At 46.3% G+C, this 23712-nt stretch overlaps 1 protein-coding gene across 15 annotated transcripts in view; it reads right to left on the reverse strand.

Annotated features, from left to right (window-relative positions):
- PLPP4 (phospholipid phosphatase 4) overlaps positions 1-23712 on the reverse strand; it is a 567054-nt gene that overhangs the window by 147538 nt on the left and 395804 nt on the right. For 9 of the 15 annotated variants that reach the window (XM_082424831.1, XM_082424838.1, XM_082424835.1 and 6 more), the window contains 3 exons: positions 16418-16508; positions 11573-11636; positions 9133-9257 (listed from right to left, as the gene is read on the reverse strand). The exons of 3 other annotated variants lie outside the window; for them this stretch is intronic. In XM_082424831.1, the coding sequence (XP_082280957.1) occupies positions 9133-9257; positions 11573-11636; positions 16418-16508 (280 nt within the window). Of the gene's footprint in view, positions 1-9132; positions 9258-11572; positions 15111-16417; positions 16509-23712 lie in introns of those variants that run through there. 3 more of the 15 variants (XM_082424825.1, XM_082424827.1, XM_082424826.1) reach the window with 3 other exon arrangements.

Genomic DNA, 23712 nt, shown 5'->3' on the forward strand with positions numbered 1-23712 from the left:
AGACTTTAAAAACTATTATTTCAATTTCCAACTTAAGACTATGAGCAAATTGAACACAAACTAAAAACAAGGAAGCAATGAAGATAAGAGCCAAAGTCAACAAAGCAGAAAAGACACAAAAATAGAGAAAATAAAGACAAAAGTTGATTGTTTGAAAAGTTTAATAAAATTGATAAACCACGCATAAAGTTAATCAATAAAAAAAAGGAGAGAAAATACAAGTTACTATATCAGAAATGGAAGAGGGCCTATCACTACTGTACTTTCTTAACAGACATCAAAAAGTCAATAAAGGAATATTATGAACACTTTTATACTAACAAATTCAACAATCTAGATGCATGTACAAACTAGTTTAAAAACACAATTTATCAAAACTGACATAAGGGAGTTCCACTTCCAGAAGGGCACATGAGAAGCTCTGTGGATCCCACTCCCAAGCCAAACTGGAGAAAATTACTAAAAAAATAATTAAGTCTCTGGAAGTGGTCCTAAGAGCATACAGCAAATGAAGAAACATTAATTTAAGAAGATATACTAAAACTCAGTAAGGACAGTGAGAATCTGTGGCATCTGAACCTTGATCCATTCTTCCTCCTTCCCTCCCAGCCTAGGATGATGCAAAGTCCATTCCAGACAGGTACAGCCCAGAACACAGGGCTCCCTCTCCCTCCTCCCACAGCTCCTAGTCAAGGGCAATGTTCTCTTGCTGGGAGAGACAGGCTGTTATCACCTCCCAAGAAGACCAGAAGCTACTGTGCTCCCCTCCATCCAGTGCCCAAGTCCTAGGCAAGAGCATCACTTAGAAAGAACCTGCCACTGTCCCTGTCTTCAGCCCCAGAGACAAGGTTCGGGGAGAGGCAGACCTTAAAATAGAGAGTTCTGGAGCTCTTCCCAAAGGAACTGACTTTATTGGAACTTGGTAAAGTTCAAGCCTAAGGGTACTCTCACAAACATTGTATGTAAGGTTGTGATGAAAAGCAATTAAGAGGAGAACAGCAGCTTCACTGGAGATAGAAACTAAATGGTAGGCCAGCTAGTTTACCAGCAAGAACCAGGGGAAGAAGAAGGGGATGTTCATCTTGGGGGATGGACAAATCTCAAACATGACCTCAAAAGCTATCCCTGAAAAGGAGCTTGAATTGAATTGGATGAATCTGTGGAGCAATTTATGTCCCAGAGCACTGCTGACAACAACAGAGCCATCAGTCAGTGGAACCTAGCACTGGGGTGTGGTCAGGGAAAAACACAGTCAAAGAGAACCCTACTCAAACCACTGTCATCCCAGGTGAGTGTGCACATGCCCAAGGCTGCAGCCTCTGAAGAGCCACACCACACTGAGGCTCCCCACAGTGGGGTAAACAGACTTCACTAAAATAATCCAACCAGTCACTAAACAACTAAGTAAGCAAACAGCAAAAACAAGCCCCAGAATGAGGAATGACCAGTACCCACAACTGCTCCAATATATTACCCAAACTACCCAATTTCCAGAAACAACAACAACAAAATTATGAGACATGCAAAGAAACAAGAAAGTCTTACCCGTCCTCAGGAGGAGAAAGCTTACTGCTCGTAAGAGAAACCAAGAACCCCATTCCCCACCAAGACAATGTCGCCCCCAAGGGGACAAAAATTGGTTCTTGGGGAGATGAGAAAATCTTAGCTATTACAATTGCTTGTGGTCCTCCAGAGGGCCACAGTACATAAACAGATATACAATCTATCTGTGGAATTAATATTTCATGGTAGAGAAGAGAAACTGGGTGGGGGGGGGAAGCCTATAAAATGAGGAAGGGTGATAATGAAAAAAGATTGAGGAACATCATCCTACAAAGAGGTCTGATTCTTCTTAAAGCAATCATTGCCTCCAAGGGTTGGGCATCCCCAAAGCAAGTCTTTCCAGCATTCAGGGGAGTCTTCATTTGAATGATGAAAAAGCTGCAAAGTGAGTGCAGTTGCTGCCCAGAACCTCGGAAATTGTCTTGGAAGTTTGAGATAAAGGATAATACAAAATTAGGAAAAAAGCCAGGAGAGGCTCTTGCCAAGTTTGATGCGTCCCTTGATACGATAGTGAATCTGGACGCTTTCATTTCTCAGTTAGAAGACAAACCACACAAATGGAACTGACCTCAGACAAAACCAGCAATTCGTCCTGGTTGAACCAATGACCCAAAGCAGCCCATGCCATTTTATACCATTTTTAAAAGAAGAAGAAGCTTCCCATCTACCAGCAAAAACCCTGGATAGCAATTTCATTTCATTAAATGATGCAAAACAAACAAATCCTGCAATGTCTTCTGCTCTCCTATTTCCTGTTTCTTTATGCAAAAGCCTGCCTAACCACTCCAAAAACCAGCTGGTTTATAATATTAAATATTCATGCTTGATGGAATTAAACCTGGCTGCTTAGCATAGATGATATCTTATGATAATTTCTCAATCCATAGTTACAACCCATTTAGATTTGTTCCACAAAAGCAAACTCCCAGACACTCAGCCTACAAAGACCCTTTGGTGTATGCACTCCACTCTCAAGGACTCCGTCATCAAAGTAACGCTGAGGTTGCATGAGACTCTTCTAACATATGGTGCCCCTGCAACTATTAGGTATCAGAGCATTATGATGGTATTTCTGAATTTAAAACGATAGGGGAAGGAAGGAGCAATAGCGTGATGACTAATGTTATGTGTCAACTTGGCTAGGTCATAGTGCCCAGATGTCTGGTCAAACACCAGTCTGGAAGTTGCTTTGAGGATATTTTTTAGATATGATGAGCATTTACAAGCCGTTGACTTTAAGTAAAGGAGCTCACCCTCCATGATGTAGGTGGGTCTCATGCAATCATTTAAAGGCCTTAGGAACAAAGACTGAGGTTTCCCAAGTGAGAAATTCTACCTCAAGACTACAACAGAGAAATCCTACCCAAATTTCTAGCCTGCCGGCCTGCCTTACAAATTTCAGACTTGCCAGCCCTCACAATCTTGTGAGCCATTTCCTTAAAATAACTATTCCTCTCCCTCTCTATATATACATATACCCTATTGGTTCTGTTTCTCTGGAGAACTCTGACTAATGCAAATAGGGAAACAAATTCTATCTTAAATGGAGCTAGAAGCACCTCACCTGCACCCCACAATACCCGAGGATGGGAGGCAGCTGGCAGAGCCGGGGAAAGGCGCACCTCCATGCCTGCGGACAGCGGTGCTCACGAGAAGCGCTAATTCACCAGGCAGGGCCCTGCAAAGCTTTGAACCGGTACTGCAGGAGGCAGGGGTGAGACGTGGGCTGGACAGCAGAGTAGCTGGAAAGTCCCCAGAGAGCAGTTAAACTCTCCAGGTCCCCACCCCATCCTCAAACCAGGACACTGTCACCTCCCCAACTTTTGAAGGAGGTAGAAGGTTTAACCATTCAAGGCTCTGGGCTGGGAAAAAGCAGGCAAGTAGAAAACAGGGCTGAACAATCAGACCGAAAACAGGGGCCTGAGGGAAGGTCTGCAAGGTGACCTGTGAGAAACCAAGCCCCTGGGCTTGGCTTCCAGAATGCCAGGTTCATGTACACCTGGCCAGAGACAGGGAAGGGGGTGCCTCCTCCAGGGAATGGAACGGCCTTTAAGTAAAGGCCAGATGCTAACACTCAGGGTCAACCAGTTCACCCTCCACCCACCCTTCAGTGAAGCCCACTTAAGGGGTTCTGTCCAGTTAGCTTCAGGGCTACCACGCTAAATAAGAACATCCAGCCGAAGATCTCCAGATATTTAAGGAAAGCCAGATACCAAAAAACATGCAGATAAAGAGAAGGCGAGAGCAGATGATACCTGCAGACAAAGAAGAAAGAGACACTGTACTTATGACAAAAGAACCCGACGTTATTTTTTTTTAAATCAGAGTTCAGGAAAGAGCTTTTGGAAATTAAAAATATAAAAATCATAATAAATTCAGTAGAAGGGCTGGTAAAAAAAATTTTTTAAATCTCCTAGAGAGATGAACAAAAAGACAAAGACAATAGGTAATAAAATTAAAAGATAAAATCAACCCAGGAGATTCAGTATCTGCCTAATACAGGATCCAGAGAAAAGAAATAGGGAATATAAGAGGGAGGTACACAAAGTTACAGAATAAAAGGACCCACTGAGAGACCAGAACAGTAAATACAAAGAAAGAAGCCCCAGGAAGGCACATCATTGTGAAACTTCAGATGACCAGAGCTAAAGGCTCCTAAGAGGTTCCAGAGAGAGAAAGAGAAAAGCAAAACGAAAGCAGGGAATGTCACTGGGTCTCTCTGAAGCACACGGTAAACTAGAATCCTGCACAGAACTGATTTTCAACCTAGAATTCTACATTCAGCTAGAAAATAGAATAAAGACACTTCAAACATAAGTGACCCAAAACACCTAGCTCATGCGTACTCTCCTGGGAAATGACAGGAGAACGAGCTTGTCCTCCAGAGGCTTTCCCTGTTCCCCAACTGGAATTCCCAGCCCCCCAATCCCAGAGCACTGTGTTAAAGCACCTTGTATTTGCCCTGGTCCCAAACAGCACATGGCCACGTCTGAGCATCCGGTACCCTCCCCAAGTGCAAGCCTGTACCTATAAAACACTAAGTACTCAACAAGAATCTGTTAAATCACCATTGGCCAGATATGCGTTGAAATTTTGTCTGTCATTTAAAGAATGCATCCCACAAGCACTGATTATCCCATAAATGCCCCTTTTTTATACGATAATGGACTTGTTTTAAAATGAAACATCTATGTGCACAATTCAAGCGCACTGGTCTTGCTTTAGTAAAGCCTTTTTCTTAGATGTTAGTTTATTAGAGCAGTTTTAGGTTCACAGCAAATTTTAAAAGGTACAGAGACTTCCCATAGACCCCCAGCCCCTACACATGCAGAGCCTCCCTCATTAGCAACATCCTCCAGCAGTTGTTACAACTGATGAACCTACACTGACACATCATAATCACCCAACGTCCACAGTTTTTATTAGGCTTCAGTCTTGGGGTTGTACATTCTATGCGTTTCAACAAATGTATCATGGCAGGCATCCACCATTACAGTGTCACACGGAGTAGTTTCACTGCCCTAAAAATCCTCTGTGCTCTGCCTATTCATCCCTCCCCCACTGGGACCCCTGTGGTAATGCTTTTCAATACTATCTGTTTGGAGTATGGGCAACATGTTTGCAGTTCTGCGGGCCAGGTCTCTCTGCAACTACTCAACTCTGCCATTGTAAAGTGAAAGCCTCCATAAACAATACGTAAATGATGGGCATCTCTGTGTTCCAATAACACTTTATTTACCAAACAGGCAGCCCACATGCTGTCATTTGCCGACCCCTGGACAACAGTATCACTTTATTCATTCCTACCATTTTATAGAAAAGAAGTTTCTTAATAGATTGACTTGGCAATAGTAAGGTTTTTTGTTTTTGTTTTCAATTTTTCTCTCTGAAATCTATCCTCTTTCTGGAAGTTGAAACAACACCCAATCAAAAGCTGAGATGGTATGATGAAAGACAATCCCCTTTTCAGAATATCCCTGCTTTAAAGCTACATTGCCTTTCTCCACTTTAAACCCCAAGCTTCTCAAAACTCTGAAGGAAATCACTCGCTCTTTGAAACTGTGATCTCTGCTTTTCCAGCAAGCGTGGCTTAGGCTGCCTCACAGAGCAAGTCCCATAGCATGGCTACCACAGGGACGTGCCGTTTGCTGAAAGTCTGGCACATGAGCCCTTCAGGGCAGTGCCGTTGGACTGCTTATGATAAACTGAGAACAAGATCTTTTGTTTCCAAAAGTAATCAATGTTTGTTCTTGTGTTCAAAGAAAACCAACTGTTCTGCAGGATGACATGTGGACATCGACTACCTTCCAGTCCCCAATTACCTGTGAACAGAACAGAAGCAAACCCATGTTTACCTAGAATGGGGAGTTCGTCTCCGGAGATCCCTTGGTCCAGAACCCCTGTGTCCACTCACCCAAATGCAACCCACGAAGTTGATTTTACTGAAGGGAGAAAGAGTGTGTACACAAAATGGGAGTCCACTGAGGTCACCCCCTCTGAGGTCTGCCACCTCTTGGGAGGAGCAAAGAGTCACACCAACCACTAGGCTTCCTATTAGCTACAATAAGAAATCCAGAAAACAGCACTGATGGTTTTTCTAAGTGGATATGGCAGCTCCCTGCAAGGCAATCTCTGACCTGTCATAAAAAAGAGAAAGAGAGCAGATGAAAATACTCCCCAAAGCCTACAGGCTGGGGAGGATTCTGTGTCTGCCAAGTAGTAAAAATCTGTAACATTATAAGTACATCTTAAGCAAAAGATAGTAACAGCCTCTCTCAAAAAACTTGTCTAGCACAGACAGGACATCAGCCTCGCATTCGACAAGGCAGCTGGTGGCCAGACTTGTCAGGAAACGCATTTGACAGGGAGGGTGCACCTCTGAAAGAAACACTTTTGTGGGTCCCGGCCTCTACTGTTTGTGGTCCAGCAGTCTTCTAGCTTGTGTTATTTACATAAGACCTATTTCCCTCCCAAGTTCAAATGCAACAGTAGCTACGAAATTGTGCTGCAGTCCTCAGTTAACAGTTTGAAAGCCAGGATTAAGGTCTTCCCACAGGGTTTCACTTCTTCCTGCTTATAATTTTTGAAGCTCAGCACCAAGTCTTTGGGAGAACAGAACATGTCTTAAAACAACAGAGAACCTGAGTGACCCCACAAGGATACAGATGGAGAGCAGACAGAAGCGGACCCCAGGTGAATACCATCCCAGGTACCTCTAAACAATGCCAGCACAGGAATCCCTGACAGTAAGGAGACAGGAAATCAATATTGCAGGCATTCCTCCAGCTGGCACCTACACTGCCTCCGAAACAGACTCACTTAAAACAAAACATGACTTCAGAGAGGAAGAACAAACTTGGACAGGAAGTGATTCCAAATGGATGCGTGACCTTAAATAACGGGAGTGACTGGAGCCTAGAAGCACCGTGACCCCTACACCGTCATGCAGGCTGTGCCCCTGGCCATACTAACCTCAGAGGGCATTTTAGGAAGCATGCCCAGGAGCGTGCTTTCTCTCAATCTCAGCCGTGACTCCAAAGCCAAACCCTCTCCATGAACCAATGTGTTCAATCTAAGTCTCCTTTTTCTTTTCTCAGGGCTGCTGTGACAAATTACCACAAACCTGGTGGCTGAAAATGAAAGGAATTTATTCCCTCACAGTTCTGGAAGCCAGAAGTCCAAAATCAAGGTGTTGGCTGGGCCACGGTCCCTGTGAAGGCTCCAGGGGAGGCTCCTTCCCTGCCTCGTCCAGCTTCTGGTGGCTCCAGGTGTTCCTTGGCTTGTGGCTGCATCACTCCAATCACTGCCTCTGCCTTCGCGTGGCCTTCTTCCCTGCATCTCTAAGTCTCAATGTTCTTCTGCCTTTCTCTTATAAGGACATCTGTCATTGGACTTAGGGCCCACCCTAAAGCCAGGATGATCTCATCTTGAGATCCTTAATTACATCTGCAAAGACTTTTTTCCAAATAAGGTCACATTCACAGGTTCTGTGGGCTAGGACTTGGACATACCTTTTTGGGGGCCATTATTCAACCCACTGAAGTCTCCAGTAAACTAGAGGAGAAAATGAGTTATTTAAATGAACGTGGGCTGTGAACACCTTGTTGTATTTAATCACCTAAAGCCCAAGACACTATCGTGTTAGAGGCTGGCATGAAGGTCAGCTAAGTGTCCTTGAACAAGTTGCTGAGTCTGTCTAAGCTTCACTGTCCCTGTACACAAAGTGGGGACAACCAGACCTGGCAGGGCTGTGGCACAGGTTGATGGAGATCCACTTAGAGGGCCGGGCACCTCTATATGGTTGACAGGCCCTAATCTCTAATGACTCTGAGCAAAACGCCCAACAACCACTCTGCAGGAAAGGCCGTCCAGTTATTCCCTGATCCAGCCACTATCAGGGTGTGTATTAGGTACTTAGAAAAAAGAGAAAAGACTAAGGTAACAGGCTCGCCAAAGCTAAACAACGATCAGACCTGTGGGGAATCAAGGACTCCGGGTCAGGAGAGCAGGCTGTCCTCTCCCAGGTGGTCACCTGTGGGCCTGGTTCCTCTCCAATGATCCCAGAATCACCAACCTAAATTACAGCCTGCCACTGCCCGTGGACTCCCCAGGACACGAGCTGTGCCTCACTTATCTTTGTGTCCCCAACACCTATCACAGTGCCTGGCACCTAAGCCACTCAGTAAACACTGAGGGAACGAATGAAGACACAAACCAGAACACTCCGGGAACCTCAGCCCTGAGACTAAACAATGCATGGATGACTGGGGTTTATTTGAAGCATGATACCAAGTACCTGACAGATCCTGAATGGACTAAATAAGATAATGTACCTAACATCTGGGCCTGGCAGACGCTCCAGAAATGTCAGTGATCCTCATCGCTTATTTTAACCCTCACTCCAACCAACAGCGGAGGCCTTATTCCCACTTTACACAGCAGGCACTGAGGCACAGAGAGGTTAAGTCACAGCGCTAGAACCCGGCAGAGTCAGGATGTGTCACACTTTAAAGACCTGTATGCTTTGCACTATACCACACCGCACCTGATTCATGTTATTTATTCTTTGCTTAAGGCTGGTCCCAGCTCACATACCCATAATCAGACTATATATTGGGGAGGGTGTATGTTCATTTATATACATATACATATATACACTATATGTTGGTACACACACACACACACACACACACACACACACACACACACTACCTTCACTGAAGGAGTAAACTACAGAGAACACTGAGCTGAAAGGCATAAGGTCCCAGGGAACATGGTTAATTCCCTTGCACTGTCAAGTTCTGATTGGTACTGCCAAAGGGTAAAGTGTCACATGTTACACTCTGCCGAGTTCACAAAAGCAACATATACAATGTTTTGTAAACTCCAGAGCCTTGTCCTCAGGCTTATTATTTCCTATTAAATATCTTGTTTCTAAGCCAACCAGTGAAGAAAAATGAACCGTGCTCGACCTCCGTGTATCAACTCTTTTCTCTCCACCTAAACTCCCAAAGAAAGTGATCAGGAGACATGACCCAGGAATCAGAGTGTCCCAGCCACTGAACTTACAGGAGGAATGGATGCTGGGGAAGCTTTTGCGGCCCTCGGACACCAGATCAGGGTCACCTGTGCAGTGCATTTCCGAGTTCATCACTCCATCTGGAAAGCAGCGGTAAAAGAAATCGGGGCGAGGTCTACAAAAGACACCATGGACATTTTCAATATAAAACGCTGCCATCACAAACAAACCCCAAGCTAACCCCACTGTCCCCTGCTGTCCTAGCTCCTTCTTCTGCCATCAACAGCGCAGCCCGCCCCGCCCCAAAGACACTATGGGCTTAGGCAAAGCTCAGGCTTTGGGGTCAGAAAGATCTGGACTGGAACTCCCACTCTGCCACTTACTAGTTTTATGACCTTGGGAAGGTCATGTAGCCATCCCCCACCCCAGCCTCAGTTTCCACATCTGTAAAAAAGGGAGATCAATACCTACCCAAAGGTGAGGTCCTGCAGGTCAAGTGAGATGACTTCCAGGAGCCACCTAAGCACAGGGCCGGCGGAGTAGAGGGTAGTTCCTGCCTCCACCTATGGGTCCGCTACTCGGAGGCTGCTTCCAGGACCCAAGCCTCCAGCCTCCTCGTGGCCCTGTATCTTGAATTTGGATGGCCAACTGCCTGCCCTTCCTTAAATAGCAGGTCTCACTTAACCTCACTGAGAGGACCTGAAAGCTCAGCTCCAAAGATGCAGAACACACGGTCGCCAGGTCGGCTCCTGGTCCAGGTTGCAGGGGAGGCTCTACAGGGAAGCAGCTACAAGCCGGCCCCGAGGCCGAGCCTCCTGCCACAATCACGGCTAACATGTACTGAGTACGTACTGCATACCAGACCCAGCACTAAGCACCGCCCATGGGTGCATGTTTTTTTAAATTTTATTTTCTTTTAAAATTTTTCTTGGAGTATAGTTGCTTTACAATGTTGCGTTAGTGTCTGCTGTACAGTAAAGTGAATCAGTTATATGTATACATAGATTCCCCTCTTTTTTAGATTTCCTTCCCAGTTAGATCACCACAGATCACTGAGTAGAGCTCCCTGTGCTAAACGGCAGGTTCTCGTTAGTTATCTATTTTATACATAGTGGTGTATATAAATCAATCCCCATCTCCCAATTCGTCCCACCCCTCTTTCCCCCTTGGTAACTGTAAGTTTGTTCTCTACATCTGTGACTCTATGTATCATACGATTCTTATGACAAGCCTGGGGCAGGCCCTCGGACCTCCTTCATTTCACAGGTGCGAAAACGAAGGCTCAGAAAGATTACACTACTGCCCAAGGTCACACACAACCAGTAAGTGGCAAAGACAAGCTCCGAACCCCAGCAATTGGATTCTTGTACCTACACAGCTCACCCCATGCTTGTCCACCTCACTCAAGTGTGGATTCTCACACAGATGTGTGATGGTGAATTACTTCACATTAATTCAGCTAACCTCTGCCGAACGCCTGCCGTGGACAAGGTCTTGCTAGCACTGTCAACACAATCCCCCTTTTCTGTACGAACTGGGTCACAGTTCACACAGACTGACTCACTGGTCCTCCAGCTCTGGGACCTGGGCCCAGTAACAATCTATCGGTATCTGTAACATATCAATTATCAGTAATCTATCAGAACTGCTGGCTTACTGTCTCTCCCCTATGTGGCTAGTGTTTCTCCAAGTGTGGCTATTCACCTACTGAACCAGAACCTCAGAGCGGACACGGCCTGGGAATCGGCATTTTATCAGACTCCACAGCAACTCTAAGCCTGGAAAGTTGCAAGGACACTGCAGCCCCAAGCCACGCACTGCCCTATCTGTATCCCTCTTCTGCCCCCTCGATGCCTGGCCAGCACCGCGCACCAAGTGTTTACATGATCACCGATGCTGCGGTTCCAAGAGGGGAACCAACCTGCCCAAGGCCAACAGCCAGTCAGGGCCAAGGTCAGGTCCTGAATTCGGGTCTTTTGACGGTTCGTCTCTACAGAGATTAGCTCACTTCCAGAGCAGTTGGGGGAGGAGGCAAGATAAATGGAGAAGAGAAATCACTTCCCAGGGGAGTAAGAGAAACGTGCCATGAGCCAAAGCTCAAATGCCAATCCATATTTCTTATTCCAAAGAGAACGATAAATAAGAAAGCTTATTTATTTTTTGGAGGCCGAAACTGGCAAGTGAGTGGGTGTCTGGTGAGGCGATGGAACATCAGTGGGGACCAGAGGTGCCAGCTGTGGGCTCTGGTCCACAAGGAAGTGCACTCAGTGGACACTGCTTTACTATTGACGCCCTGCTTTCTGAAATACTGAGTTCGTAATTCAAAGGAGAGGAAAGATCTGTGTTGAGGACAGAAACCTCAGAAGGACAACAACTTAAGGGAAAACCAGAAGAGCTCAAATTTGTCCCATCCAGTGTCCTGTGGCCAAGGCTCCTACATAGACAACCTTGAGAATCAAAGTCGCTATTTGTTTCTTTTTTGGAACTTACCTTCCCACTATTAATTTAATAGTGTTTGTGCAGACTCCATTCAAAGCAAGAGCCAAGGACACGGCTACAAAACAAAACCAACAGACAGAAAAATAACCAGCGGGCTCGCAAATCAAAACCATCATCATCATCATTATCATCATCATCACCATCACCTCTGTTCCGTCACACTACTATTTAATTTATGACCATAGCAATATGAGCAAATTAAAAAAGGGAGGCAAGTTTGAGCAGCTAAAGGAAAATGTAGTTAGAACAGGACTTTGGAGAGTGACTCGTAAAATTCCAAGCCCCTGTGACATGAAATTGATCTCTCCTCCTTGACTGAAATTTTCAATATCACTGAGAAGCCCATCTATCATGTTCTGGCTTGATAGGAACAGATTTAATAGGACAGCATGTAGAATCTCTTTTACAGGTAGCAAGAAACATAACTTTTTTATTTCCTTCTGGCAATCTTCTCAGACACAATTCTAATCAGAGCAGCTGCTGGAATCCTACTGCAAGTAGGACGTGCCCACTCAGCCATCACCTCCTTGTTGACCCGTCTCCTGCCGACGGCTGTCCACTTGTTATCAAACAAATCACCGTTTCTGAGAAGGTGAAGTGTCCCCAAAGCCTCGTTCGCTTTTGAAAAGATTTGCCCAGGTGGTGCTTCTTGCCACCTGAAACAGTAGGCACTTCTGGATTACATCCTTTAAAAACAGACAGCACGGGGACTTTCTCCCAGCAGCTTGGAAGGACTTTGCTGGATGAAGCACAGATCGTCCAAAGGGTGCAGATGAAATGAGTCATGGAGCTTTCCCTGCAAGGACCCTGCACCTCTCTCCTGTGTTTATCAAGACTGCACAAAAGGCAAGTCAATGCGATGGAAGGCCAAATGTTTTGCATAAGCAATAAAAACCTATTGATGCCCCGTTCCATTGCTTTGTTGAATAATAAAGCATATGAGTTACGATTTCCCTTCGGCAAGTATTAACTGTTCAATACTAGCTGAGATTTACGTAAGAAAATAGCAGTGGAGGGCCATTTTCGGAAAGGAGCTGCCTGGAGCAATTCATGGTCATCAAGGGAGACAAATGTGTTATTCTGCAAACAGAAAGTACTGTGAACAGTCGACAGTCACCAAGGGCACAGGCCACTGAGGTGGAGACAGAACCCACCTGCTTTTTACAAGTCATGGGAAGCAAAGAGAACGGGAGGAACCAGTTCAAATGAACACCTTTGTCAAAGGGAAACTAATCCCCTAAGCGGGGGATGGGCAGCAGTGCCATGTCTGACTGTGGCAGCAAAGGAGGGATGGGCCACCGGGGTGGAGAGCAGAGCCTGAGCCAGCAGCACGCCACCACCTTTAAAATACCGAGCACGCAACTGGGGTATATAAACTGGAAGCAAGAGTGGGGGGACTTGGAGAGATATGATTACATTCTGCACGCACAGACCCTTCCTTCCTAAAACGCTGGCTTCCCTTCTTTCTCACAAGCTCACAGCACTGCTGAGAGGTATCCTTTGCAGAGAGGAGGGAAAATGCCCTGGGCCACCTTCACTGCAGAATTCTCCCAGAGCCACGACAATTAACAGGCTGTGAAATAGCCCTGAAATGACAGGGGTCTTTTCTTGTCAGGGCTAGTCTAGCGGGCTCACTGTTGTGTTTTCCCAGAGGGGCCAGACTCCCTCTTATCCTGGTCCTAGCATGGCCTCTGCACAGAGAAGGTCTCTGGGAACAAGCATCACTAGCTGACCTCCCAATGCCCTTGGGGAACTTCAGAGACTGCTACATCAATCCAGAACACCATACACGTCCTCAACCTCAGCACCAGCTGGGTTTACTGGAGCACAGAGCAGTTCTCTGAAAAGCTTCAAGTAGCTGAGCTAGAAAATGTGTGGATGTGATATAAGCACCAACAGCTGGCAGCTTCACTCTCTGATCCAAAAGCCTGAAGGAGACAGAAGAGAGTGGGGATCTGGAGCGACAATATTTAGGGTGGAAGTCATTGCAGCCTTCCGGAAGTAAAATGAACTGATTATTATGTTCATCTGAATAGCACAACCCCCAGGGGGACCAAGATAGGGGCCCTCTCACTGATACCAGAGGGAAGGCTGGGCTGAGATTAGACTCGTGACAGGCTGGCCAAGCAGGAAATGAATGGCGCCAATCGTGGGGGCAGGGGGTGGCTTGTTGATTAACAATAACCCAGGGGGTCTGATTCCTAAGGGCTGTGTTTACAGCATCCCACAGCACTGCGGGCTGGAGAGAAGAGTCAGAAAGACAAGCCAGACTGTGTCTGATAAAGAAATTCAAAGCAGTGTGTCATGTGAGTTGGCCTGCAAGTGGCCTATATGGAGGGCACTCCTGCTTATAAGCACCCCAGAGGATTAAGAGGGGCTTTTGTTGTTGTTACTTTTGTTGTTGGGAATTCAGCACCACAGTCCTTCCAAAACAGGGTTCTCCGTTTTACAGACCTGGCTGTTCTGCAGCCAAATCCCTTAGAGCCCGATGCTGGGTAGGGCAGGCCTCACCTGTCCAAGAGCAGATGCACAAAGGGGGCTGCTGTGGACAGGCAGATCAGGGGAGCTCTCAGGGTTCGGGTCTGCTGAAGATGCCTGGGTAAAGAAGGGACTAAACCACCCTCACTGAGGAAGTCCTGCGTCCCAGGTAACGGTGGAAAAGCTACACACCTAGTTTTCTGTCCTTGGTTTTTAAAGATCACTCTCCCCAACCCCTACTTCCAAGGCTTCCTAAAAGCAGCAATTTAAAACAAACTGTGTACAATGGGAGGTTCTTCATCATTTTTACAAGGCAGGCTCTCATTTATCTAGGCAAACAGAACATCCAATAACTCCGCCTTCTCTGTTAACATATAGGAGGCCGGGTATGGGGTGCAATTTTGAGATGTCATCCTAAGGGAGATTTAGCTGAGAATGAAAGGTCTAGGGAAAGTTACTGTAAGCTACTCACTGCCATAACAACAGCCCAGCTCCAAAAGCGGGCAGTAAATTATAACCATAACCATGAAAGACAGTTCCTACCCACAGTCACATATCTTGGGACTCCGTGTCAAGGGAGCGACTAGAATAACAAGTGAAGCAGAGGGATTTCCAGGTCAACTGAGAGGGCTCCTAAAGGGACATCTGGGGGACCACAGTGATATCTGTCCAGATGCTCGAGCCACATGTGGGAGGGCACCTACGCCCTTCCTGGAAAACCTGACCTTTCCACCACCTCAGCTGAGGAGACAGAGACCATGTGACAACCAAAGCTTCAAATCACAGTTAAGCAGCCGGGGGTACACACCTGACTTCAGGGAAGGCATCCACAGGCGGGCCAGAGACTCGGGACTTTTGTGTCCAGGCTTGAGAAATGAGTCGAGCCTGAGTCTCCACCTGGGAAGCCTAGACCACGAGATGCAGTGAAACTTCGAGGTGGCACTGGAGCTGAACGGTCATACAGGTGTGGGCCAGGGGCACCCACCACTGCGAGCCCAAACCTCACACAGACCAAAGGTGCAGGCAGCAGAAACGACGTCCAGATAGGAGACTGAGGCAGGGAGTGAGAGGAGAGGATGGGCACATCGCAGAGAGGAGGGGTCATAAGGTGACAGGGGCGCCTCCACCCCTCGTGGCCTGGATACCTATTCCGTCCCCATGAGGCTCCTCTGTCCTTTTTTCCCTATTCTTGGATGTCTGTGAGATTGCTTGTTATAGCCCTGTAACCAAACCTCTAACTTATTTGATGTAATTTCAGAGGAATTCTGTTCTTTTCAATTAGACAGAGCCTAACCAAAGCCTGATTATGTAAGAATGTTCCCTGTCCCTTTACTGCTCTGCCTTCCCTAGATTTCACCCTCATCTTCCTTCCCTTACAAAGAACAAGGGAGACCATGTTTCGCTACATTTTCATTTCCTCAAAGCCCAGTAATTAACAAACATAACCTTTACTGAAGAATCTCATATTTCCAGATTTACTACCTAACTGAATGGTGAGCCTATACAACACACCAACAAACACAATGTGTGTGATGGGTTGGGTAAATATAACGTGTCATGTCAAAAAATAAACCTAATTCAGTTTTCCTAACCATCAAAAAGCTAAAAACCTGGCCTCCAGGTAGTTTATTTTGGTTGCTAAACAAGCCAAATAGTTTTGCTTTCTCTTAATGCTGTCATTTCTCAGTCTTTTGATTAATATGCAGATCAGAAAAAAATGGATTTAACCCTAAAAATGTCAGACTCATGTCACATGCAGATATGGCTCAGCTTGGGGAGAACTGATAACGATGGTGTTATAATCAATGGCAAAGATTGGAGCATTCTTTACATAATAACAGTTGATTAACTGCCAAAATGTCCCCAAACTGAAGATGAGTTATGGAGTTTGTTTCCAATTTATATTATATTTTACATCTGCTTTTGCACATTTTTGCCTCTAGCCAATGGTGATTGGTCAAAGAGTCTGTGGTTGATTTTTGAATTGTCCTTAAATATGGGCCTATTAGCCACAAATGTGGGGTTGGACAGTCAGTGGTGACAAAGTTTCAGATTCACTTTCCCTTACAGCCAAGAGCTGCCCTTCTGGTGTGCCAGGGAAGCACAGAGCTCTGATGGCGAGTCTGACACTCACTTTCAGCACAAGGGACAGCGGCAATGGGCTGACCCTGAAGATAAGGTACTTACCATCCGTGCACTGGTTCTTCTTAGGGATAAAAGTTTACCTTGTCTTGTGTTTCCAAACTTAATTTGACGAAGAGAAAAATCAGCTGGGTGCAACTGAGACTTTCAAAATCTAGCGACCTAAATAATTAAGTTCAGCCCCATCCCTTAAAGCAGGAACTGTGAATACTCTACCTAGGAAGGCTTCCTTAATTTCAGTCTTGTCTGTTCGCCGGATAATTTTCACCACACAAATAACAGCCAGAGGTGTGAGGAAAGAAATTGCCTGGAAGAAATAACAAATGATCCCTTATGAGGATAGCAGTTTGCTATCAGAGGGCTGATTGATAATTAGCTACCGTTAGCTTCGTTTAGACTCACTAGTTGAATGATCTTACTGAACTCCTGACCTCAAAAGAAGAAGGATTTATATCTATACTTAGAGACTCCACAGACTTGAAAAGTCAGAGGTCTGATTATGGGTTATGACTGATTTGTAATTGCTGGGAGCCACGTTTAAAGTGGTGGCTTTTTAAACAGAAAAGAACAGTCCATAATTATAATGACTCATCTTTGCCAGTAACCCTCCTCCCGTCCTCCCCTGCAGAGGCGTGGAAGAACGCTTGGCCTCCCATCCTCAGCACTCTGGCAACATGGGAGCACATGGGACTTCCTTAGAGTTGATTGATTCATTCCCCTTTGATGTTCTTTTGTTGAATATTCATTTCCACTGCAAAGCAGAGGTTAGTCCTTTTCCATGAAGTCTCTCCTCTTCCCTTCCTCCATCTCCTTTCTTCCCCCGGACCAAAGCACTCAGGAGTGCAGTAAGTGCTTAATGAACCAAGCTGGTGGGATTCAGATGCAAGCGACACTCACTACTGAACCTTCTATGAGGCAGGAACTACGTTTGGGTACCGTCAGGTACTGGAGTCTCTTAAATCCTCACACTGGCTTTGTGACAATTCTTTGCCAGGCTTGGGGACTACAGGATGTGCCCAAGGACACACAGCTGGTGAGTAGCAAGGCCAGGCTTTGGAGGCCAGGTTTTCTGCCTCTCATGTCTAATCTTTACTCAGCATTCTATAATTAGTACATTGTTTTCAACATTCCAACAATCAAGAAAAAGTTATTTATGTTATTTCCTTATGATTATAACGTCTCAGGATAACAATCAAAAGGGATTATATATCTCACAAATCTACAATCGGCTCACAGATGGTGGGAGCAGTGAGGTGTGTCACTATTAACCAACAGCGTTCCCACTTTGGGAAATCTCCACCTGGGCTCTAATCGGTGTCACTTTTTGGAGAGGGGCTTTCTAACAGGACTAAGGCATGGCTAGAAGATACTCTCCTTTTTTAAAAAACAGAATTCATCCAAATGCACACAGTCTTTCAAAATAATTTCGGATGCCCTGCACACTTGCTACAGCCAGACTGCCAGAGCTCAAAGCATCTTGGGAACTCCTCTTTGGGAGCTGTCTTCAGAGACAGTTCCTGAGACATGAAAACCCTTCTCCTTACTGACCACAAACGGTAGTAATCAGCTTGATGAGCCTCCTTATCGGCAGCGGCCCTGAATGACTTGGCTATTAAAATGCCACATCAGTAAGTCCTATTGCCATGGAGGGTATTCAGAAGACTGTGACACACGTCTAAGGGCAGCTGTACAAGAGAAGATTCAGAACTGAAGCAGAGGATTTCCCCAGGGGTGACTCAAAAAGGCAACACTCGCTTGTGAGTTAAGAGTTCCAGCAAGTCTGTGAGTTTCCACGCGTGCCTGGGTGGCTCTCACACCTGAATACCAGCCGGGCTTGTCACAATGCTGCGTCCCTCAAACACTCATACAGGACAGGTCTGGGAATCTACACTGTGTAACAAGCATCTCAAATGATGCCGGGGACTGAGAAACACTGCATCAGTTTTGACTCACACGTTCAGTGTTTAGAGAGCAATGGCTGAAGCCCCTGCTTATGGAAGTCCAAAGTTACGGTCGAGGTCAAAGAAGTCCTGAGCTTTCTGTCTCCTCTCACTTTGGGCACCACAGACCAGCCACCACCCCCAAACAGGAGAAAGCAGCTCACTGAACAGTGCTGCAATGACCCCACCGACAGTCAAACCTTAAATATGAGAAAGGAGAACTGAAGAAAATACTGTAGGACAATCCCAGCTGGCACAGTCTGAGGTTAGACAGAAACGGAACCCCAGAGAAAATATGATTCGAGAAGACTTTCCCTCCAAGGCTCCAGAGGCCGGCTACAGGAGATGATCCTGAGCAGGACTATGGTGACCAAACAGGAGATGGGGCACCGCATGGGAGACCGCGGCTCCAAGCCCGGGAGTTGGAGCCGGAGAAGGCATCAGAGCTGCCCAGTGGCTCTAAGCTCACAGCTTCAAGGCCAAGGGGGTCTCTCTTAGCACTGCTCGTGGCCTCAGCTCTCCTGCTCCTAATTACATCCCCACCCAGACTCGCCCAACCAGACAGCACTTTAACTCTCCTAGGTAGATGCACATTGGTCTGTCTTCTAGAACCAAGGACAAACTGCTTCCTGGGCCAAGGCTAAGCACCAGGAGGGCCCAGGGCTTCCCATCTCACGAGCTTCGCAGGTGAGGAACTGCAGCCATCAGGCTAGGGTCCCAGCCTCCTGCCCAGGCGGCCGCAACAGAAATGTCTGCACGTGACTGTCAGGGGTCTTTCTCTGCTCCTATCATCCTAATGGCATCTCGGTTCTGGTCTCGCTCCTTCTTCCTGGAAACGTATCTGCCGTATCCTTGGGCAGCGCAGTCCTCAAATCAGGACAGAGACTTACTTACCTTTACCACCTGCTCCCCCCAGCTTTTTATAACCATCTTTTAACCAGAAGTTGGAATTAAGAGATGAGCCCCAGAAGCCAACACGTTAGGAAAACAACTTCCTCCGGGGCAAAAGCACCTCTGAACCCAGTGAAAGAATGAAGAAAAAAGAAGCACCCCACTTTCACTCAGCAAACCGGACTGAGTTAAACCAATGCCCGCCCCTTCCACGTTCTGACAAATACCTTTAGAAGGCACTGTTCTGCTGCCCAGGCCCATGGAGGAGATGAAGATGGACACAGAGACACAGGGGTGGGAGTGGTTACTTCTACCTCCAAACAGGTGTGGAGATGGAGGACAGAAAGGGACAGGCAAAATTTCCCCTGGGATTGTTTCCCTTAGATTAATGTTTCCATGGCTTAAAAAAAGTTGGAAAATCCTGGGAATGTCCCAGTGGGAAGACAGTGAATTGTCTGTGCTTATTAAATGGGACCTGAGAGAGACCAGGACAATGAACTCCAGCCACTCACTGCTTCAGGATGCAGAGAACATACTGACACTTCTCTGTGCTTGAGTTTTCCCCACTAGTTATGAGAACAGGGCTGCTCTTCTGAAAACTCACTAATGACATGGTCTGTTACAGGCACTTCGTGTAAATTAACTCATTCAATCCTCACAGCAACCCTATGAAGCAGGCTCCTTACTTAATGGATAGAAAACTAAGGCACAGAGAGGTTAAGCAACCTGCTAAAAGTCACACCGCCAATAAGTGGTAAAGTGGGAATTTGCACTCAGTCTGTTTAAATCAAGCTCTGTGCTTCTAACCCGTGCTGTAGCCGTTCTCACCTCAGAAGCAAGAAGCATTAATAAAGCACGGTAAACACGTTTACTCTGGAGTTGGAGAAGGAAAGAATGGGGCTTGTTTCCAGGAACATGGATAAGTCATAGAAGTGTTAGTGGCAGCTGTCATGAATTAAGCACCTACTATGTATTAGGGCCTTTCCTCACATTGTCTAATCCTCTAGCTACTCCGCTGGGGGAAACATCCTCCTTGTACAGAAAACAAAACTGGAACTCAGGGAGATAAGGGAACACACAAATGCATGCAGCTACTGGGACCACGACCCTCCAACCTGGGCTGCCGTGCTACCTGGGTTGGAGTCCTGAATCAGAGTGATCACCTTAGCCCAACAGCCTAATCTTACAGATGAGGAAACTGAGCGTGAGATCATCTTGTATCAAAGAACATCTTGAAAACTGCTAATTAAATGTGCTACACAGCACCCACATATCAAGATAACATACAAAAGTCATTAAGCAGAGCCTGGGATGTGGCTGGTTCTGCACGATGCTCTTCCACAGGCAAGGAAGCCAGAGCTCTGTGGAGCAAAATGAACGTGTGGAGCAAAATGAACGTGGGGAACAGACCCAGATCTAGTAGAACCAGGCTCAAGCCCCAGCTCTGACATTTTCAGCTCTGTGACCTTGAGTATGTCACTTAACCTATTCACCTTTGAGTCTCAGTCTCAGTGTCCTCATCTATCAAATGGGTATAGTGATGATATACATAGCAAAGCATGGTTGCGAGGATTTAAATTCACTGAGTTGTTGTTGAATGCTTCTTACAGATCACACCCTAAGTGAACTGTTGTAAGTCTATCACCCTATTTGAAGCTCCCAACACCCTGGGGAGGGAGGAAAGTGTTGTTAAAGCCCCCTTTTACAGATAAGGAAACTGAGGCACTGAGAGGGGAGGTGATTTTCCCAATTCACGAAGCTAGTAATTAGCAAAGCTGGGAGTGGACCGAGGCAGTCCACTCTAGAGCCCCTGCCAACTGCTCACCCATGAGGCCCAGCAGAGAGTTAGTATCCAGGAAATTCTGATTGTTGTTCACCAGGGAAACCTGTGAACAGATGACCAATGCCAGGATCCTGTGACCAGACATATGGGAATAGAGCGCTTTAAGCTCCAGCCCATCTGTGCAGGGAGGTCAGGCACAGCGAAGAGCTCTATTAGCCCAGGAGCCTTGCCCGTGCCCTACAGGACCAGTGTCCCAGCAAGGGCCCTGCCTTGTGCATCCACCAATGAAACCAACACAGCAAGCGCCGTCCGTCCCGGCCACTGCTACACGCAGACAGTGGGTAAACCTGGGCACTGATACAAGGCACTGTGTGGCCAGCATGCTTCTGGGAATCTGCCAAGCATGGAGCACTGTGTGTGCAGGGAAGGGCATGAATGTGCCAAGTGCTTTTAACCACCGAAGCGGCTGAAGCCAGGGCACCTGATGTTAGGGTGCTAGCCAGAGAAGAGCTTGTCCCTGGGGTTCGTCCACATCAGACAAAACAGTGGGCCCAAAGTGCCCTAATTCCCAGCACCTGACAGAAAGGTGTGCTGCGCGGTGCTTCTAACAACTCAGGACGAGCAGACACCTGGGAAAGGCCCTGCTGTGGGCAAACAATTATAGCCCGTCACAAAGCCGAGAGTGAAGACTTTTCAAAGGTGTCTAAAAATTAAACTATCACAAGCCAGCTTTGTCTCCTTTCCTTCCCTCCTCCCCCCAAATTGACTTTATTTCCATCTTCCTTAGAAGCATCCTATTCCAGAATAGAAACCCCTGTTATCAAATCAACACAATCTCAATAATATTCTACAGAAGTAAATCTTCTGGACATATCAGTATCAGGGCCAGAGCAAAAAGAGGGGTAAAGGACAGGTCTTGGGTACATTTTTTTTTTTAAGCCAAGGAAAGAAATTGGGAAACACTTACCATTCCTTCAGTTCCCTACCTGAGTCCTGCCTGCCCTTCAAGGGCTTTCCTGTGACGCTGAACCATCTGACTCATGCTCATGTCTGTGTCCCCACTAGACTAGAAACCACACCTTATTCAGCTTCGCACCTCAACTACCCGCCGCTGGGCTTGGCTCAAGGAAGGTGCTTCGTAACTTTCCGCTGAATGAACTACTACTTAACTTACCTGAAGTTGTCCACAATCTGCCTGGATCCCTGCCACCCTCGGCCCCCTGCAGCACACAGCACTCCAAGCCAACGCCTATTCGTGGGGCCCACACGGCCCTGGCTCTGCTGTGCCTGTGCCTTTACACCTGCTCTTCTGTGTGTGACACGCTGCACTCACCACCTGTCCAGCTCACCCGAGCCCCCAAGGAGGCAGCACAGGCGAGTGGCTCCAAGGCCGTCTGCGCTCTGACTGCTGGCATTCAGATCATGGTCCAGCCACTGATGGTTGTAAACCCTGGATAAGCTGTTTAACCTCATGACAGTTTCATTTTCTCCACTGAAATGATGGGATAACAAAAGTGCCAACCTCAAAGGATTCTGAGAGAATTCACTAAGATGCTGTTTGTAAAATGATGAGCGCAGTGCCTGCATTCAAGAGATGTTGCCTGTTGTTGTTACTACCATGCTGATGATGAGGAGGAGGAGGAGGATAATGATAAGGGTGATGACGAACATCCCTAACAGTTCACCTGAGCCTCTCCTCTGGCTCTTTCCAGATTCCACTCCGCTTTAGAGTACCATGTCCCCCAGGAGCCTGCAGGGGTCAAATCTGATTTGACTTCCCATCCCCTGCAGTTCCTATGGCTTTCCTCACCCACATCCAGCTCCCAGAAGTGTTCTCTGGACACACAAAGACACGACTACTACAGACAACAAGGAGGGTACTGAAAAGCAACACCCAACACCAAAGGAGTCTTCCTACAACGAAAAGTAGGCTTTCAAAGATGATCTGATAACCTCCACATGTTCAGAAAGGAAGTATGACCTCTTTTGAATAAGGGAGCAGCTGATGGTTGGGAACAGCCAGGAAATGTTAAGTCAAGACTCAGTGTGTGAGAAAAGAGTTCTCAGCCTGCCTCTCTGGTCCACAGGAGCTCAGAGTCATCAAGGGAAACAAGCTCCTAGAATCAAATGGTCCAACCACACCCAAGTTTCATGTTGACAGATATAGTCACCTCAGCTGATGGTGCCAAGGACAGAGGAAATGCCAGCCAAGGGCTTCTTGGTGATGTCATTACTCCTCACTTAATTCCCTAACATTCTGATATTATTTTTGTGACATTTGAACAAGTAGCTCCTTTAAAACACACACACACACGCGCGCGCGCGCACACGTGCGTGCGCAAATAGGCACAACTCCAGAGACACTAATTTCCCAAATAAAGAAACATCGGGGTTATAGCAGCTGCCTTTAAAAAACACTTTGGTTATTAGAAAGTTAGCAAGTTTGCCTTTATATTAAAACATTCTAAACAGAACTAGAGGAGATCCCAGGATTCTGTTTATGCATTAAATAATGAAATTTGAGCTTTCTAAGGAAACCAAGCTATTTTTTAAAAACAGTGAAAATATGTTCTCTTACAAATTCTTCTATAAACACCAGAAGGTTTAAAAGGATCAAAAGCAGACAACTGATGTCTTGTATTAACTCTTAATAAAACCCAGGAGAACAAACCTAATTTATGTGGTGACAAAGCATTTTTCATCTTGTGTTACACATCTTCTAAATGTATCTACTGCTTTCCTTGTGTTATTATGGAATCATACTAAATCTTGTGACCAAATGAATGAAATTCATCAACTACTATTAACAAAACAAAAGGTTGAACTTATTTCATTAGGAGACTAGAGGGTATGAATCAGTGTTTGTGGCTGAATACCCCTCTATTCTCCGAGAATCA

This window comes from Balaenoptera physalus (genome assembly GCF_965194825.1).
Source record: "Balaenoptera physalus genome assembly, chromosome: 14".
Classification (NCBI taxonomy): domain Eukaryota; kingdom Metazoa; phylum Chordata; class Mammalia; order Artiodactyla; family Balaenopteridae; genus Balaenoptera; species Balaenoptera physalus.